Source organism: Lissotriton helveticus, chromosome 6 (genome assembly GCF_964261635.1).
Source record: "Lissotriton helveticus chromosome 6, aLisHel1.1, whole genome shotgun sequence".
Taxonomy (NCBI): domain Eukaryota; kingdom Metazoa; phylum Chordata; class Amphibia; order Caudata; family Salamandridae; genus Lissotriton; species Lissotriton helveticus.
The window spans coordinates 1,029,605,012-1,029,623,784 of NC_136067.1; the positions used below are offsets into that span (position 1 = coordinate 1,029,605,012).

The 18,773-nt window shown below is 41.7% G+C and overlaps 1 protein-coding gene across 2 annotated transcripts in view; it reads left to right on the plus strand.

Annotated features, from left to right (window-relative positions):
• Positions 1–18,773, plus strand: part of KATNA1 (katanin catalytic subunit A1) — a 238,991-nt gene that overhangs the window by 34,665 nt on the left and 185,553 nt on the right. For both annotated transcript variants that reach the window (XM_078648652.1, XM_078648653.1), the window contains exons 2-3: positions 2,401–2,571; positions 8,491–8,645. In XM_078648652.1, coding sequence (XP_078504778.1) covers positions 2,407–2,571; positions 8,491–8,645 — 320 coding nt within the window. In that variant the 5' untranslated portion in view covers positions 2,401–2,406. The remainder of the gene's footprint in view (positions 1–2,400; positions 2,572–8,490; positions 8,646–18,773) is intronic.

Sequence of the window (18,773 nt, forward strand, 5' to 3'; positions counted from 1 at the left end):
TTAAATTGCCCTAAAGTCCTGACGAAGCCTGGAATTCAACAGAGGCTGAAACGCGTTGACTGCTTGGTTACGGCATCAACATAAGATAAATGAAATTAGATATAAAGTATAGAAAAGGAGTTTGATACCAATAGGGGGAGAAATAATTGATCCTTAAACTCCTATATACTTGTAGTTGGTGACCCGAGTACAGGGAATGTTTGGATATAATTGTTGGATTAACATCCCTGACTTGAATCGATTGTGGGCATTTAAACCAGAAAATAAGGTTCTTGATTTAGGTTTAAACTTTTTTTGAATGTTCTTTTCATGATTTTGAATTCTTTCTTATGTTCGTATTTTGTGTATGTATAAATATTGTGTATATATATTGGTTTTTGTTTGTATATGTATGTGTTTTCTAAATAAGATCAATTAAGAAAAGATACAACCAACCTATAAATACATTTTCAAGAAATTATTTTTCTAAATTCCTTACTTTTCTCCAATTCATGAACCTGATGGAAATGCATATATAGGAATATAGTTTGTTTTCCTTGAAAAAATGAGTTTTGATCTAATTCTAAAGACAACTAAGTGTGTCAGGGAAAGGTAAATAATAGTATCTGTCCCACGATGATTCAAAAATAACTATACCGTAGGCATCAATTTTTCTTACTTATTGTTTTCTTGGGCTCAGCACACCATTGAAACTATGATCTGTGTTGTTGAAAGACCTGATGCTTCACATATAGAGCCCTGAAACACTAGCCATATACGTTTCATTACTGTAACTTGACTAACACCTGCCTAATTCTATCAATAACTATGCACGCTCTTTTTTTTTAATTTTATTTTTTATTTCAAATGTTTTTATTGAATTAGATTTCACATATACAATGTATACAGTTGTCTGTCTTGGGCTGCTCTTACAATGTGTACTTAGCCTAGTGGTGCCAAAGAGAGAGAGAAAAGAGAAGAGGGGGGAGGGGGGGGGGGGTGGTGTCACTGCCTCAAGCTTACGTTTCCATTCTATAACTCACTGAAATTTGAAATACACCCCTTACCACACCCTCCCAAGTCTCGGAGTAAGTTATGACCCTGAGAGTGCTAGTATTGCTTGCCAGTTATAGCTTGCAGTCTTGATAAATTGGCTTTGACTTATACACGCACAGTTCCATATGACCTGCATAGCATACTTTTGCTGGTTTAAAATCTATTGTTAGGTTTTTTTTTTTGACAGTAGAACACATGGGTCTGCAAACTTTTCTATAATCAGAGCTACTTAAGTTCAATGGAAATAATCTAGAGCTGCTAATATTAGTGTTATAATAGTGACCATGCCAGACAAGTTTACAATGGTAATTCTAATTGTAATTTCCCGCAGACACAGCTTTCCTAGAGCATACATTGATCTCCATATTTTATGACAGTCTCCATGTGTCTCTTGGCAACGTTTTGAGTGATCGAGCAGTTTTGATTTTTGTTTCTCTATACCTTTCTATGAGCTGCTGGACGTGACTGGTTGAAGAGATCCTTTGATTGACCTAGCTCAGATCCCAACCTAATAACTACTTGGACAAAAGGAATTAAATTTTCCGTGAAGTGATACTTATGCAGTTGGTCCCTCTAGAAACGGAACATAGGATCCATCTTCTGCTACTCCTGGCAAAGCTGACACATGGAGATAGACAGAACGCTAAACCTTTTCAGACACTCACCCCCAGTCACTATAAGATTGTTTAGAATCCATCATCGTTGTTTAGCTTACTTCCCTACCCCAGTTTAGACTAAGCCATATGCAAATCATTATTGACCCTGTTCCTCACAGGAACAGTCTAGCCTGCACTCTCAAGCCAGGTCTTCCCTAGACCGGAAACGAGCATCCTGGGACCTATTTCAGGGTAACAACCCTCATCAGCCAGGCTAGCTTAAATCCAGTGGCAACAAATGATGGATTTAGGGTCGGATCTCTTTACTGGAGGGAATGTTTGACATTGTTTAACAATCTGGCCTTCAATTTTTCTTTTTGCTTCTCCTGGCGAGGCAGACTGAATGTGTGCTAGGGCAGGTGCATGAGTCTGCACACTGCAACGGATCTGGCCCAAAAGAAGCTGCAGGAATTAAAAGAACTGCCCCCCCCCCTCCATTCCCTCAATTGGAAAGCTGGCCTTGCTTATTATATCTCCAGGAAGTGGTTATTCCTTTCCCTCAAGTTGGATACAATTTAATTATCCAGTTTAGCACCCATACCGGTCACCCCCAAACACCAACAGATGGCTAAAACATTTATATTGTGGTAAGAAATCAACTTAAATTGGCTATAAACTAAATGTTTTCAAATACCCGTAGATAATTATTTCACGTCTGATTTCTTTTTTCATGTTTACAGACTAAATATCATTGACGTTTGTTTTTCAGTGAACTATGAACAAGCCTTTTTACATAACTGAGAATGTGAAGCTGGCTCGTGAATATGCCCTGCTGGGCAATTATGATTCTGCTACTGTCTACTACCAAGGAGTTCTTGATCAGATGAACACACACCTTTTCTCAATAAAGGAGCCTCAACTACAGCTGAAATGGCAACAGGTAAGGTGTCCTGGGGATTTCAGACCATGTTCGTTTTTAAGAGGAGCATTTGAGACCTATTGTATATACTTACATGTGTATGTACTTTGTGGGCTCCGGAGATGAGCCCTTAGGAGTGGTCTGCTTCCATTTAGGGACTTTTTTTCTGTTCAACTGCCTCTGTTTAAGTGCCTCGATAGAAAACGACCAGTAGAGGTCCTCAAAATACCAGAATTGCTTTTTCTGAGGGATTTTTTTTTTTTTTTTTTTAATTCTTCTTACAGCTGCGTCTAGTTAACTTTCTTGATAGAAAACGACCAACAGAGGTCCGTAAAATACCAGAATCACTTTAGCATTCTCAGCAGCTTCCGGTCAATTTCCAGAATCCCTTTTCCAGCTAAAGCGTTGGAGAAGTTGATCAACAAACAATTGAAGGATTTAATAGCATCTAGAAATCTTCTGGATCAATCACAATACAGGTTTTGGGAGCAGCACGGAACTGAGACAACTTTGGTCATGGCAGCTGAGGGTCTTGTCATGGCAGCTGAGGGTCTTGGGAGTATTCTGGACGCAGGAGGGAAGGTCGCCCTGATCCTATTAGATCTATCGGCGCCCTTTGACACTGTGAACCATGAGATCCTCCTGGCTCGTCTGGATGAATTGGGAGTTCAAGACCGTATTCAGTGCTTTTGGGAGAATTTACTTCCAATTCCTTTAGGGCACCATGTGGAGTGCCTCAGGGCTCTGCCTTGAGCCCCACTCTTTTCAACATTTATGTTGGTCCGCTGGCCTCGATCATCAGGAAATGTGGGTTCCTACCGGTCTCGTACGCTGATGACACCCAAATAGTGGTGTCAGTATCTGGCAACGTAGATGATACTGCAGACCGCTTAAGGGACTACATGATGCAAGTGAATCCATGGATGCAGCATAACTGTTTAAAGCTGAACGGTGAGAAAACCATACAATATACAATAGGTCTCAAATGCTCCTCTTAAAACCGAGGTCGTGCTTCGGGGCACCAACACAGACTTCTGGTCCCCCAAATGGTGGCCTGACAGTCTGGGCGCTTGCTCAGTCGCAGTAGGTAAAGTCAGGAAACTTGGATTCATATTCGATGACAAACTGACCTTTAACGCCCAGACCAATAATCTGTCCTCTTCAATTTGGTATATATTAAAAATGAGCAGAAGAATGTCTGTTTATCCCCCTTGATTCACGCAAAACAGTGGTCACGGCGCTCGCCCTGTCTCGATTGGACTATGGCAACGCTTTTATATGCAGGGATTCAAACCAATATCTAACTGAACTGCAACGTCTCCAGAACGCAGCAGTAAGGCTACTGCTAGACATTCCTAGACCCGAATCGGTCTCCCACAGACTGAAGGCCCTTCACTGGGTGACAGTGGACAAAAGGATAAAGTTTAAGTCTCTCTGTCCGGCATATAAGACACTCCATGGGTCAGGACCACAGTTCCTTAGAACTCATTTCAAATAGTATGTCCCAGCAAGAAGTTGAAGATCCACTCATGCAAAACTGGTACTTGTTCAAGCAGGCTAGGTGGGGAGGAAGAAGTTTCCTGCGGAGGACAACCAAGTTATGGAACCTTCTACCTATCAATATAAAAGGTAGCCAGTCGCTTCTGGCTTTCAGAAAGGCAGTCAAAACATGGCTGTACCCCTGTTAAGCTAGAACAGCATCTCTGCAGTAACCTGAAGTGCATCTAACAGTAGTTCCAAGGCGCCCTCGGGCATTCGCGTGCTTTCCAAGCTTACAAATCAAACCGTAGATTCCAGTCCATAGAAATTGTCTTCCACGAGCACCCATAGACCATAATATTTTTTTAAATCTTTTTTCAGTGATCTGACCACCGAAGGCCCTGATTTTATACTAAAAAATTAGCTTTGGACATTTACAGCTGAAAGGCAATTTTTCTCTCCATGTGTTCCCATACCTGCCGTGTCGCGCAGTTTGGTGCTTTCATTCCCTCCATGTTAAAGAACAGTAGATGTGTCTGCACCCAGGCTAATGTGCTGCATGTCCAAATACTTGTAAGGTCCCAAAGGAGAGACCGATTGCATTGCAAATGTAGTGCTGATAGCTGCCTGATTTATGTGTGTTGGGCATCCTGGTCAATCAAGCCTTACTGCACAGTCTTCACTCTTAAAACTTTTCTACGGCTGAGGTATTCTTTTTCTGCCAGATGTTAAATGTGTATGTGTACGTGTGACTAATCTTGAAAGGAATGTTTACTTTCACTGTTTCCTGCATTTTCCATCTTTGCTTTTTAAAGGGTGTTTCACTAATTATTGTTGGTAGTATTTCAATAAAAAAATTCTCTGTAAAACCGGAACTAATTATGCTACACATGCATTTTATCTTCATGATACTGGTGCTTAATGCGACAAAAACACAAGTGAAGACCAAGATATTTACTTGAAATTGGAAATAAACTTGCTCGTTCTGGCCTGCTTCTACTATTGCCTTTTTGAGAATATTGACCTTTTGTAACCAGGACAACAAATCATTTTGAAGTATCTCCGAAAACTGTGTCGATCAGTAGGCTCTTCATCATCCTATAGCCTGCACCTGTATATTCCCCACCATTTTTTAGGCTATCTGAAAAGCCCTATTTTATTTCTGAAGAGCATATACACATGATTTGATTGTGGGCTACATAAGCATTCTGGGACGCAAGCACTGCATTCATAACTTCAAGCACTAACTTCCCCCTTGTAAAAAGAAACCTCATGCTACTCAGTTGAGCCATCAGCAACCGGTGACATTACAGAGAACTTGTGAATACTTTTATGCTTCTTGATAGAATTTCAGCCTGGGATTCGAGGTATGTTTCAGATGAATGAAATGTATTAACTTTTAAGCAAGTTTTGGGATATCTTCTAATTTTATGATGAACATCCCTCACCTGCATTTTCACTATCCTGTATTATGTATATCGTTCTAAAATGTATTCTGGGGGTATATAAAAACGCATACTTAAGCACTCATTACCAGGTCACTGACTAATGGTTTTCAAAGGATCAAGCTTGTACGGTAATGCTCACACTGATTTACTCATCAATCGCTTGTGTCGAATAAAGTGCTCAAAACACTCAAACTTGATAAAACGTTACCATTGGTAGCCTTTGAGGCCCTATTTTGTGCCCTGTAACATGCAACGTTTAAATAAAATAAATTGTAAAAAAAAATAAACTTTGAAGCATTCCTGTTACCAGTGTGATGGTTCAGTTCATCATTAGGCTAACTTTAAACTGTTTCCACCCATGCGGCATTCATCAAAGCAAAGCCCCTTTCCCTGGTGACACATACTTAGCATTCATGGGCATGAAGCAATGCATTCCTCGGTGTCCCTGGTCGTTTAATAATAATTCTTGTCACAGAAGAGGCGCTATTGAGGTATTCTGTTCTGGGCCATTTCCATGCTGAGTAATCTTGCCTGCTCTGAGGAGAATTTTACCATTTTCAGGCTCCATTGCTCATGCAACAGCATGAGTGTTTTAGCTCTGCCTGCATTGTTTCCCCTGCAATTCCTCTTTTTAAATATATAAATAAATGTAAAAATAAAATAGGCAGCTAGTCTTGAGCTTTACATAACAAGGAAGTATGTATTTAACTGATCCGTTTCTTACAAAGTTGTAATTCTATAGGTGTACCTCTGTTGCTAAAGAGCCACTGTCTCCACCTCCCTTTGGGGATTGTAACTTTGCAGTTATATCTTTAATGTTCATAATACTGCTCTCAATAGGGAGCCTAGTTTAAATGTTTTGTTCTCTAGCTATTTTAAGAAAGTCTTCCTCTGTGGCCTCCCAAAGCCCTGTGAGTTCCCCCTCCACCTACAATGCTGTTAACCAGACTGAGGCAGCCATCTAGAAAGATGAAAGGTAATGTTGCTGTACGAACAGGGGACACCCCCTCCCTCCCCCACAGCCCTTATTGATCCAATCTTCAGGGTTATTTAGAAAGGTCTCCCATCCACCTATTTTCCAAGATGGATTGCAGGTATTTGTTCAGATAATAGCCACTCATTCTCCATAGCTTTGTTAAAATTACATCTGTAATTCAAAGGCAGTCCTCTCTGGGGGAAAATTAAGTCCATTCTCTGTACATCTTGGGTGGTCCCTATGCGTGGTTCAGTTCACGGTAAATGTAATTGATAACTTCTTTGGCGGGGGAAATGTTTTCCTGCTCCTCTGACATAGGCACCTTGCAAAGGAGAATCTACTAACCTTGGGTCTATTAAGCTTGACCTCACCTTGCCCACTTTTCTGCACTTGATGGTCTGCTTTCCAGTGTTTCTGAATGCTCTTGCACCATCATAGACTTCAAAGTCCTGGAAACTCTGAGCTAGATTTTAGGATTGGGCCTTAGTGTGACCCTGATCCTAAAAAGGTCTGGGATGAAGGCCACATCCAACACACATTATTGGAAGCTGCTTGTCTCTTTCCTAAAGCAGCAGACATAACAGAATTACCCTAATCTTCTAATGAAATTCCATTGACTCTTGCATCTTTTCAGAGTTTTTCTTGCGTTTCCTCAAAGAAATCCTGATACTGCCGTTTCCACCAACTCTGACAACAGATTTTTTGGGAGGGTTTCTCTAGAAGGGTTCTTGGCATAAGGGAAATAAACCCTATTTGGAAGGTTTAGAAAATATGTTTGGTTCTTTCTGACAGTGGTTTTCAAGAGCTATGGTTTTTTAAGAGCTTCCTTGTCCTTTGGCCGCTTTTTACAGATTTATGAGTTCTGATTGTTCCAGTTTCCTAAGACCTTGGGCTGCTGGACCTTTTCGATCTCCTTGACAGCACTTCTTCTGGTGTGCCCTCAATTATATCTTACCTCTACCCCTTTAAAGGTAGGAGGCAATCTGCCTCCTTTATACCGCAAGGTGGTCCCTTAGGCCACTGAGTTCTCCACTGGCTAAAGTAGAGTGCTTTCAGGCTGTTCCATTCCACTCTTTCCCCCTTCGATCTCTCTGTACTAGAACTTTTGGTATATCCGAGGTTGCAAGGTCTAGTTTTCAAGGGAACCGTAATCGAGACACCCCTATCTTCTCCTAGCTTGATTAGGCTTGTTTACAGGAACCACAACTTAATTTCTCCTGGGGTCTGCTTTTCATTTTCTGAGGATTTCCTAGCCATCTATTCCTCTGGTTGGGCCATTCGTATCTTAATGTTTATATCCTCCTCCTTTATGGCCTACTAGTTTTTTTAAGTGTTACAGTTCGCTGTGACGACCTTCAAGAAAGAAATGTATAAAGTTAGCCTCTGCTTTTTCATAAAATGATTTCCTAACCATGACGTGTAAAAAAAAAAAAAAACAACAACAAAAAACCCATCATTGTGCTTTGAAGCAAAACGTCTCCTTTTAGCTATGCATCTTGCCATAGTAGGTGTAACATAGTTCATATCCGCAAACACAGGATCTAAACTATTTGTAGGTTAACAAAGCCAGTCACTGCTATTGAAGAGATGGTTCTTCGTTTCTAGACCCACTCAATTTTGGGTGATTTCAGCTGCTCAAAGAAGAAACTTGACTGTGCTGACATCACCTGCTTTGCAGCTCGACAACCGCTGAACAAAAATGAGTTTATAAAATTCAGTGTTCAAAATCAGCTCCAGTACATTCAGAAATTGCAAGGTGAGTAACATCCTATAGTAAATTATGGTTAAATGTGCATAATGCCTCGCAGAGAAAGATGGATATTGCAATTGTTTCATAGTTTATGAAAAATACTCCATTATCAGGGAGCATGATTCTTTCAGAGCCAATAATTGAAATCCCCAACTATCTGAATTCTAGTTTGGTAGTGGTTTACTAAGATGGGTTTGTTTGTTGCTTTCTTGATATTTTTCAATAGTCTTTAATTTTGGCCATGGTTTGTCAGTTTTGCATGGTTAGCTTTTCTTATTTGTTCACAGGTCAGACATGAAATAACGACGGAATCTAACCATGTCAAGACTATCATGTCAACATTGGAAAGCCTTAAAGTTGCCTCCTCTCCATTGCGGTCACAGCAGGAGATTCCTGTTCATGATGCAGAAGTGTGGTCTTTGCCTGTACCAGTTGAACGTAGGTACGTGAAGGAGATAAAGGCTTGTGCTAGTCCATAAGTAGGACTTCGCAAGTCCAAAACCAGCACCACTTCATCTGACACAGGAGACTATCGTTCATTTTTGCTTCTTCAAATAGGGTGTTGATTCTACCGCTTTATTATGTGTAGGCTTATAGCAGCCATATAATTGAGAGGTGAGGGGGAATGAGTTGCTTTTTACTGATACTGTGGTGAAAATCTATTCTTTGTCTACAGATTTGAAGCCAGCTGCCCACCCCCTAATGCTGCCTCTCCTCATTGCCCTTCTTGATTGCTCTTCATCTTTGCTAACAATTTTCTAAACTTTCTGAGCATGGACAACACATGCAAAATCTCAACCGATAACTTTAGGAAGAATGTATCTGCCTTGAGGCCCATATGGGTAGTGTTTTGATGTAGTTGAAGTTGAGAGTATTAAGTACGTTTGATGCTTGACCTCAATATGTAGCTTTGGTGAAAAGAAGCTGAAACTAGAGCTCTTTTGCATTCAAGCCGATTTTGGGAAGTGTTTTCTAGCAAATGCAAGGCAGAAAGCTCAACCCTTGTCGCCAAATGCTTGAGGTTGTGCATATGTTTAGGAAACCGGTAAAAATACAAACAGTCATGCAAGCTAGTAGATACTGTCCATCTTAGAGTGCTTTGCATTATATGGTTTCTACCACTTGGAGGTGATAGTGCTCTTATTGGTTGTTGAGATGGGGAAGGGTACCTTGCATGGTACTTGAGAGTATGTGCCCATGCTTTGATGTCTCCATAACAAACTGTTGTGATCTCTGTCTGAGCACACATGACTATCATGCGTGTGTGCAGGAGCATTTTCTAGATGTGGATTGAGACCCATAGTGGTTGTGTATAGTTGGGAGGGCCCAGCATGTCCCCCAACTAGTCCTTGGAAAGTGACTACTGCTATTTCCACATACTGTAGCGAATGGACCATGATGGCATTGAAATTATTCTAGTTTAACGTAGGCTTGTTTTCGCCTGTTGCCTGCTTTTGTAGAGCAGCCTTCAACATTTGAACTTATTCCACCTGTCCCCTATAACTGTATTATTCACCCATCCATATGAAGAATTAATATTGTGGGAGTATGTTGAGACTTCCACTGAAGCTTGGCGGGGTCACACCAGTGGAGCAGGGTGGCCTCGCTGAAAGCTGTGCACACTGGCATTGCATGTGAAAGGATGTCCAGTACTTCACCGTCGGGATCTCTTTCCAGGCAACCTAGTGTTTTCGCCACACAGACCCAGTGTGTTACAACAGAAGACTGTCCAATAACATACCTAGGGTACTGCTCTCAATAGTGCACATTTAACTGGCCAATGCTACTTTGTGTATTGGGATCCTTTTTCCTTGTGTGTGGAAAAGTAAGTAGTAGCTCAATAGCTTTTTTACATTTTTTTTCTCCTTTGCTTGTAACCCTACGACAGAGTGCTGAATATGTAAACCCAACATCTCCTTCCTGGGTAAGCGTCTGGCTTCCCTACGTTGCTACTCTGAAAGTAAAGTGCTAAATTGGTGTACTTGGGTAATAAGTTTGATCCACCATGAAGGAGAATCCTCTGGACACCAGTGGTACAACTGCTCTGGTTGATGCAGTTAAAGCCCAAGGACCCATGAAAAAGTTCCCACAGTAAAGCATGCTTCCATTGAAGAATGTAAAATAAACTCTGGAGTCCACATGGGAGAGGCAGAGGTGCAACCAGTGAAATGGGTGTATACACAAACCAGCAACCTCAAATGTTTGTGGGTCGAATTGTTGTTCAGGGAAAAACTGAGGAGCAACAGTTGGGAATGGAATATGCTGTGGGGAGTCCACACATGTGGCATACAAGCAGTGGGACAATGAGGTCAGCCCTTGTACTCATTTGGGGACAGCCCAGGATAAGGTGGACACTATGGTAGTGGTTGTGAGCTCTGCTGAGGAGCAGATTAGGGTGCACCTTGTTACATATTTGGTAGAGCTCACAGTAGTGGGCTTCTGAGACCAACTCAGTTGTTAGATGGGTTGTGGCCTCTGGAAATGTAAATGCAGTCCAGTGCTGTGGGCCTAAAGGGGCATGCCAGGTGCAGATTAAGCGCCAGTTCTGAGAAGTTAATAATTTCCTCCGCAGTAAGAGTAAGGGTCCATGGATTGGTCGAGGGACATCTCTGAGGAACTGGATACACTTTTATGGATAAGGAGCCTATGAATTAAGGAAAGTAACTGTTTATTCAACCCTGAAAAATCTTTAGTTGTTTAGGTTAGGCTTTACCTTTTTTAAAGTGCACCTCACCATTGATTAGGACCTCTAATGTATTGGTTGGAGTTGTATGTACCTCTGCTGTCTGGTTAGCAGGTCCCAAAATAAGACGGGCAACTGGCGGCTGGACTTTATTTAAGTTTTAAATGTAATGGTCAGAAAGGTATAATTAAGCAAAGGCATAACCTATTTATGAAGGAATGATTGGGTTGTAAAGATCAGGGCAGGTGAAAGGCAAAGGTATGAGGGCAGGAGAGCAGCAGCAGCTCCTCCACTATGGTGGAGGAATGTTGCTGCTGCCTCAAATTGGCAGGGGAGGATACATAAAACTATAATAAACATGCCTTATTATTGTTTTTATTTTTCCTGCCGAGTTTTTCTTTGGGTAGGTCCAGGGTGATGACAATAGCCTCAACCCCCAACTCTTGCACAACTCCGGCCACTACTCCAGGAGGGGCTATGCTAAGCCTTTTCTAGAAAATAAAATGTATACCGAGTGTTTATGCTGAATTTGAGACCTGATTTGGATAGCTGATCTCGCATAAGAATGACGTGTGTATATTTTGAAGTGTTTTTATAGTGATGTTGCATGTAGTTTAAGAATAGTAGGTTTCTTTTTTTAAATGATGGTACATGTTCTTTGATAAGCGTATTGTTGGATTTTGGGTAGGTAGTTCCATTTTAACCTAGTTTTTAAACTGGGAGAGGCAAGGTAAAATAACCCTTCCCTCTGAATTTTTCTTCTTGTGGAACCGTTTAGTAGATCGTGTTGGTCCATTTCTGGTGTCTTTACTCTTTGAGTGGGACACTGTGTGCGCCATCTTGTTTTGGCATTCTAGTTGTTAAGCTGCTCTGCTGCTTTATTGTGCATACAGCTTGGGGGTTATAATAAGCACTCATGATGCGTAGGTGCGCCCAACCGGCAAACCAAAGGCAGGTCCGTCCGTGCTCCGCCCATGGTCACTGCCAGCAGTACTGCCCATTTGTTACCCAAATAGCCACTCAATCTGAGGCTAGTTATTCACTTATTCTAGAGAGGCGCTATTGCCTATTGGGGAGAAAGCAGGCTGGGAAAGTTACTTTGGGTGAACTCCTATATTCGTTCCTCTCACCCCGGCAATGTCGCTTGGATTGAGGACTTGCTCAATTCATCTTTGTGCATCTTAAAGGGAAGGTCCCATGATGATTACCGTACTTTGCTGCCACCTGTTTCGGAAGTAGAGGCAGCATATGATGGAGTGTCGCTTCTTGCTAACAGCTCCTCCTATGCTGCGTCCTCAAGAAAGGCTGTTTAAAAAAACAAAAAACAATTGAAATGGGGTTGTCCTTATTAGCTCCCACTCCGCAGTCAAGCACACCGTTTTTCAAGCTATTAAACTGGAGTTTGAAATGCTATTTTTGACATAGACTTGGTTCCCTGATTTATCCACTCCTGACTTAGCTGCCCATCGGGTTTCCAGATTCTCAAGCACGCCCACTCCTTTGTGAGGTGGAGGGGCGATTGCCATTATAGTCCGCTCTAACCAGTCTGTTAAAGAACTCTCATTAGGATTCTCTATCCTTTCCTCCTCTCCCATTTTCGATGGGCTGTATGCTATTGTCCTCTGTAGCCAGCTGAGGCTTTTGTTACCTCCGACTACATCCTAACTCTGGCCTTCTCCCACTCGATAACTTGCGCATGGTGGGGGATTTTAACATATGGACTGAGGCATCCCCTTCATTTCAAATAATTTCTGACTATCGATGGTATGGAGTCTGAGCTATAGCACCTTCAGTAATTGCAAGTCCAAGCAAGTCGTCTATGGTATTCTATGTCCCTGCCTACAGTTGTATATAGGTAAAACGAGCCAAGAGATACGCCAACGTATCTCCCAGCATAAATCGAGACTGAAGAATAAAGTGGAGAATGCTCCTCTAGTCCTACATTGGACAAAAATGCAACATGCAATCAGCGACCTCAAATGGACTGTGATCTCAAGAATTGAGAAGAACCCTCGCGGAGGTGATCTGGATCTACAACTCTCAAAACGAGAAGCCCTTCTAATTGTAAAATTCGACACGGCTATCTCTGGCCTGAATGAATTGAGTGAAATTTTCAAACTGTAAACACACAGTTCTTACACCATTCCATCCAGATGGAACCTTGACCCTGTGGGAGCACATGGTCCACTTGTAACTGTAGACTTCTGAAATTTGCGGTTTTTACCTCCAGAGGTCGGCAAACAGCCGAGAGATTGGAGCCTGTGTGGTTACTGCGGGTTACTCTCCCGTTCTATGAAGCGGCATTATTTATTTATTTTTCGAACGGCATCCCTTTAAGAAGGAGGCGACCGTGCACCTGCTTGCCCCTTTAAATACCGGCCAGTGTCTGACCCCAGCATGCTATGCGCATGTCTTTGAAGTCAGTGCCGACTGGAACGCGAGCTGATTGACGTCGTGTGACTTAAGAGCAAAGTAAGTACTGCGAGCCGGCGCCCCATACTCTTTTTCTGTTAATCTTGGAAAAAATAGGCGCTAAAATGTCTTTCGGTTATTTAATCTAGTAACCGCTGAAGAGCCGCCCGAAGGTCTCTATTGAGCCAGCTGGTTGGAAACCGACTTAGACTATGGTGAGCTTTCACACTAAATCCACAATTTAGTCGCGTCTTTTGCCATGCAGTTCTGTGATTTTAAACCATGATTCCATCTTGTTACAGGATTAACAAGGTGACCCACATTCGGCCCCCAAATTTAATTCATTTTGCCGTGAGAGAACGGGTTACAAGCGCGAGCGATCCGGCTCCCGCGCAACTGCCAGCTGCGGCCAATCCGCCCCCGGGTGAGTACAAACATCGAGCCCAGTCGGGAGAGTAGGGCTACTAGCTGAGTGGCACTCCCTCGCCGGAGGTCGTGACCGATAGCTTGGCTTTAAGCAGTCACTCGGTCGAGTCTCTTTGCATAAAGGCAGGTTAAAACTAAAAAGCTCACTTTGAGTTTTTTACATTAACAGAGAGCTGCACCCCGGATGCACCCTCCGCGCCACTCTAACACCACCAGAACGGAGTTAAGACACGAACTCCTGGCTTCCCTCCGCCCTGGAACATTTCACCAATCGGTAAGCTCCGGAGTTGGTGTGGGACGGTTTGTCTGGTTAGGTTCTTGAGAAGTGGTCATAATTAAATTATAATCAAAACTGACTAAAAGCCAACCCCTGATGTGCTTAAGTTGTTCTTTGTTGTCACACGGTATGTTTGAGTTATCAATTTTTGTGTTTTTTAACCCACGTTTGTGTTCTGTTTAGATACTGCTTAAGGCCCTGAAGAGAATCCTATGAAAACAATCGGGATTCGAAACGCGTAGGCTCCTGGCCACACTTTACCTGCGAAGAACGGCTTGGCTATTTAATTTTCCCAATCCGTCTGTACATTACAAAGAAACTCCACAAGTTGATCTACATAATTATTTGAGACGAATGTACTTGCGTTTAGAAAAACGTTCTGTTTATTAACATAGTATTTTGCCCGCAGGCTGTGGCGTTGTTGTTCTTTTTGTGAAGCTAATGTGCAAATGTATATATATATTTTTTTAAACAAAATATTTTCTAAGTCTTTACAGCTTTTTTCCCCTGAATGGTATGAAAGTGTGTTGTATGTGTGTGATATGGTTGGAATATTGAATGATTGAAGATAAATGTTTTGCTCTTCCTCAAATTGTCCCTTTTTTGTAAATAGTTTTTCTTATACTATTTGAAAAAATAAAAACTGATCTTTCTAAAAAATATTGCAAATAAAAAGCTATTAACTAGCAATTCCCTTCCTTGAATTGTTTTTTCAGGGTCAGGTTAGCACATTGTTGGCCGAAATTGTGTTTATCAGTATTGGCATTCTATTTTTGTTTTTCGATAATAGCTATAGCTATAGCAGAAATTGTCTGGCCCTACACATCATAAAGGCAATATCTTGGATTTGATCTTTGGACCTACCGAGTTGGTTGAATGGGTGGAAACTAGTTCTTCTGCTTGTCCATGTCCTACTAAAGCCTGGACAGAGGAACCCTCCTAGGCAACATAGCTTTAGGATACCCAACGTCCAGCAGCCCTGCAGTAAATGCTTTTCTTTAACTCTGGCAGTAGGATGAGGCTGAGAGACCCTCGAACGTCTATTCTTTAGAAAATATTTAGAAGTGCAATGAGTAGAAACTGCATTGGCAATTGTCTTGCTCCCCCACCCCCCCACCTCAAAACATACTAGGCCTTCCGCCCCTTGGTACACTATGGCTTCATCTGAGACTAAAAAAATGGTAGCAAGAGACTTGAAAGAGTTAGGCATACTGATTACTCTATAAAAGCAAAATTAGAATTCAAGCAAACCTTGTCGAACTATAAGAAATTGAACACCTCGGCTAAAACTGAATTTTATTGTAAACTAATACTAGCCACTAAACTCCTTGAAGGACGTTTTTAAATTAGTGGTGTCATTCACTTCACTTAGTTGCGTGTCCCCTATTATTGAGCATTCACAAGGGCTTGCAGATCAGCTTTCTCAATACTTTGAGGATAAAGTGAAGTCTATCTGTGCCTCGCTGGGCTCCTCTGAAGAGGTAACTTTATCCAACCTGGGGGTGGTGTCCATCGCTCCGTGAAGTAGGTGTCAGCTGGGGGTTCCTGGCACTTATGCTGGCATGTAGGAGTCTATTCTGTTTCCTTGGATGGATCATTTTGAAACATTGTCTCTGGAACAATTCACTCCTGTTACAGCAACCCTCAATACAGGCTCTCCCCTGGATCCCATTCCTCTTAGGTTTTGGAAGGAGGTGAGGTTGGCTCTTGCACAGCCTCTCTTGGCGTTTGTAATATTTTCTTTAATCAATGCTTGGATACAGACAGAGGAGAAGCTTTGATTAATTGTCCCCCTTTTGAAAAAGCTAAAAACAGATCAATCTGTTCTTGCTACTTTTTTGTCCCATCTCACTTCTTCCTTTTGTGCCAAAATCTTCGAGAAGTATGTCAACTCATTGCTTTCAGATTTTATAGAGCACCATATATCCTTGAACTGGTACAATCTTGCTTTCATACAGTAAACCTGTACTGAATCTACTTTGTTAGCAGTTCTAGTTGACCTGATGCTGTCCGCTGATAAGGGGGAGGGAGAACTATTGGAGAGGAGGGACCTAAGAAATTGAAAGTGGAGACAAAAAAATGAAAAGGAGAGAAGCGATGTCTTTAAGGCAAAAAAGAGCAAAGCGAAAGAGGAGTGAATGGAGGGACAAATATGGCAAAGGGAAATAAAAAATTAGAGCAACAGAAGAGAGGGAGAAAGAGATAAAAAGGCTAGAGGAAACCTTCACGGAGAAAATGAGGGGAGCAACAGATAAGCACAGAGTGGTGTACAAATTTAACTAAAGTTTATGGCCAAGATCAGGCAGCGCTACTGTAATTTTAAAAATGGAGATCAGCAGCCAAATATTCTAACTGCACAAAATTGCCAGGCAAAGATGGCCCATTTAGGCTGCGTTCAGAAGAGGTGACAGCAATGGAGGACGCATTGAGTGGTCCTGGAATGGAACAGCTGGCCCCAGGAATTACATGTACTATTTAGTTCAGGCCATGGATCAGGTCTTAGTGCAACAAACAAATTAACTAAACTAGCTTTGACAAAGCCATTAGTTCATGGCTTTTGGATGGTGTCTATGAACACCCCCTCCCGTGCACTACATCTCAGCATTCATTGCAGGATTCCATGCTCCCCTCACAGTAGATACAAACTAGGCTGCAGTGACACTAACGAACTAACAAAGAGAGCTCATCCACCATGGGTGGAAGGTATGTTCTACACAATACAAGCTCGGCTTGAGCTGAAGGAATGAAACTCACACAAGTCCACAGCTTTCCTCAGTAGTGCAAACATTCCTCAGACACAGAGGTACCTCAAGGGCATCTGCATTGTAGGTTTCCCTCAAAATCAAAACTGTTTTTTACATCCATAAACCTTTGATTCGGCACTAGCCGACCCAAGTAGTTTGCCTCAACTCCACACATTGTATGCTGCCTGGCGTTTTGTAGTAGCAGAAATACACTCGTCTGCTTTGGCCGACATATTACCTCGAAATTCATAAAAACTATGTTGGATAAGCAGTAGAATAGTAACATCATGAAATTGGAGTAAAACCCTATTGTTACTGAAAACACTTTCACCTAAACTAAGATTGTTAAAATGTTTGTAAATGTGCTTGTTATGACAATGCTGCCTGCTCAGTGTTTAAGAATGCGCCGACTCGGTTTGTAGTGTCAATAATTGCTCATGCAGTCTTCCTCCAGTGCGTGCGTCACTGCGTTTTATGATCATATATGGTAGTTTTTTGAATGACCATGTCTGGTTCTGCCGGGCTGTGATCGAGAAGCGAGGATAATGTAGGAAGTTAAACTCGAAATCGTTTTAGGCCTCATGGGAGTACACTGTAAACGGAATTCTTTTGTAACGTAAAAATGTGAGCGAAAGCAAGTATAGGCTGTGACGTGGCAGCCTTTAAAGATGCAGTAAAGCCATGCTGGAATTGCTTCACAACGAGGCGTGTTTCTTTACACTGGACAATATTTCCGAGAAGAAACAGCAGTGTTTACTTTATCGCTTTAGGACATTGAGCACTCCTTATGCCAACAGGTTGCATAAAACACTGGAAAGAAAACTGCGGTGGGAAAATGTTAAATATTTCGGGTACTTTTTCCATCGCACAGTTCTCCTGTAACTAAAATTTAAAAAAAAATCCCACTCCACAAGATGGAAATAAGTGTGGCATGCTGCAGCATATATGCAACCACCACCATGTCGCTTTTGGGGAGATGCTGGTGTGCTGGGATCCTCCATCTACACATAAAAAAAAAAAGAAAAAGAATCAAACTGCCTATAACCGTGCCTTTGACTATTTCTTCTTTTGCAACCAGAAAAACACATCTAGTGAAAAGCATCACACCTACCTGTGGGCATGGCCATAACTCTTCCTGATGTCAGTATTGAGAGGAATCTAAATTAAATAGAGGAGCCAAAGATCTGGTGATGGAATACTACTTTCAGAGCTCGAAGCCTACCAGACAGCGCAGCAGTCTGGTTTGCTTGCAACATCTTGAGAACATTCAGAAAGCTTCACTGGGAATGCATTCTGCCCATTGCTTACCATTTGACTTTGTGGTTTAGCACTCGGATTTGCATGCTTTCGATTTGCTGTTTTTATTTGTTTTATGCTTTCCAAATTGTTTGTCCTTTCTCTCTGTCTATTTAGTGTATTCTTCCCCCAATACTGAATTTCTGCAAGCAAGCCTTTAAATCTTCCTATCTTGTCACATTTGCTTTGCATTAAAAAACGGAGGTCAAATGTCAGGCTCTGTCTTCCTGGGAGCTTGGTGTTGACTTTTCTTTTTCGGACTTCGAAGTGAGGATTTATGTGGCAATCATGCTGGTTATTACATGGGTGCGTAGGGAAGCCTGTACAATGTTTTTTGTCTGGCACACAGCAACATTTTAATGTCTGCAAATAAACTGTGCATATAATTCAGAATTGGAGAAGCACAAATGAAGCACTTTTTGGGGAAATTCTGCAGTATTGTGGAAACAAATATTTTATTTCGATCAAAACACATCAATACAATAGTATTTCCACACATCATTTGGGCGCTGTATGCTTTTATCGTGCTTTTTATTTTTGTGAATATAATGGACAGTAGGTCCACCATAGATATTTTACCTAGACGGTCTGCTAATATGTTGTATCGAGTATGAGTAACTTTTGGAACATGTGCTAGTTATTAATATTATTAGTTTTTGTGTTTTCCTACATGAGTAACTATTGGTTATAACAGGCTGTGAGTGCTACTCATGAAGTTGTTTGCAATCACAG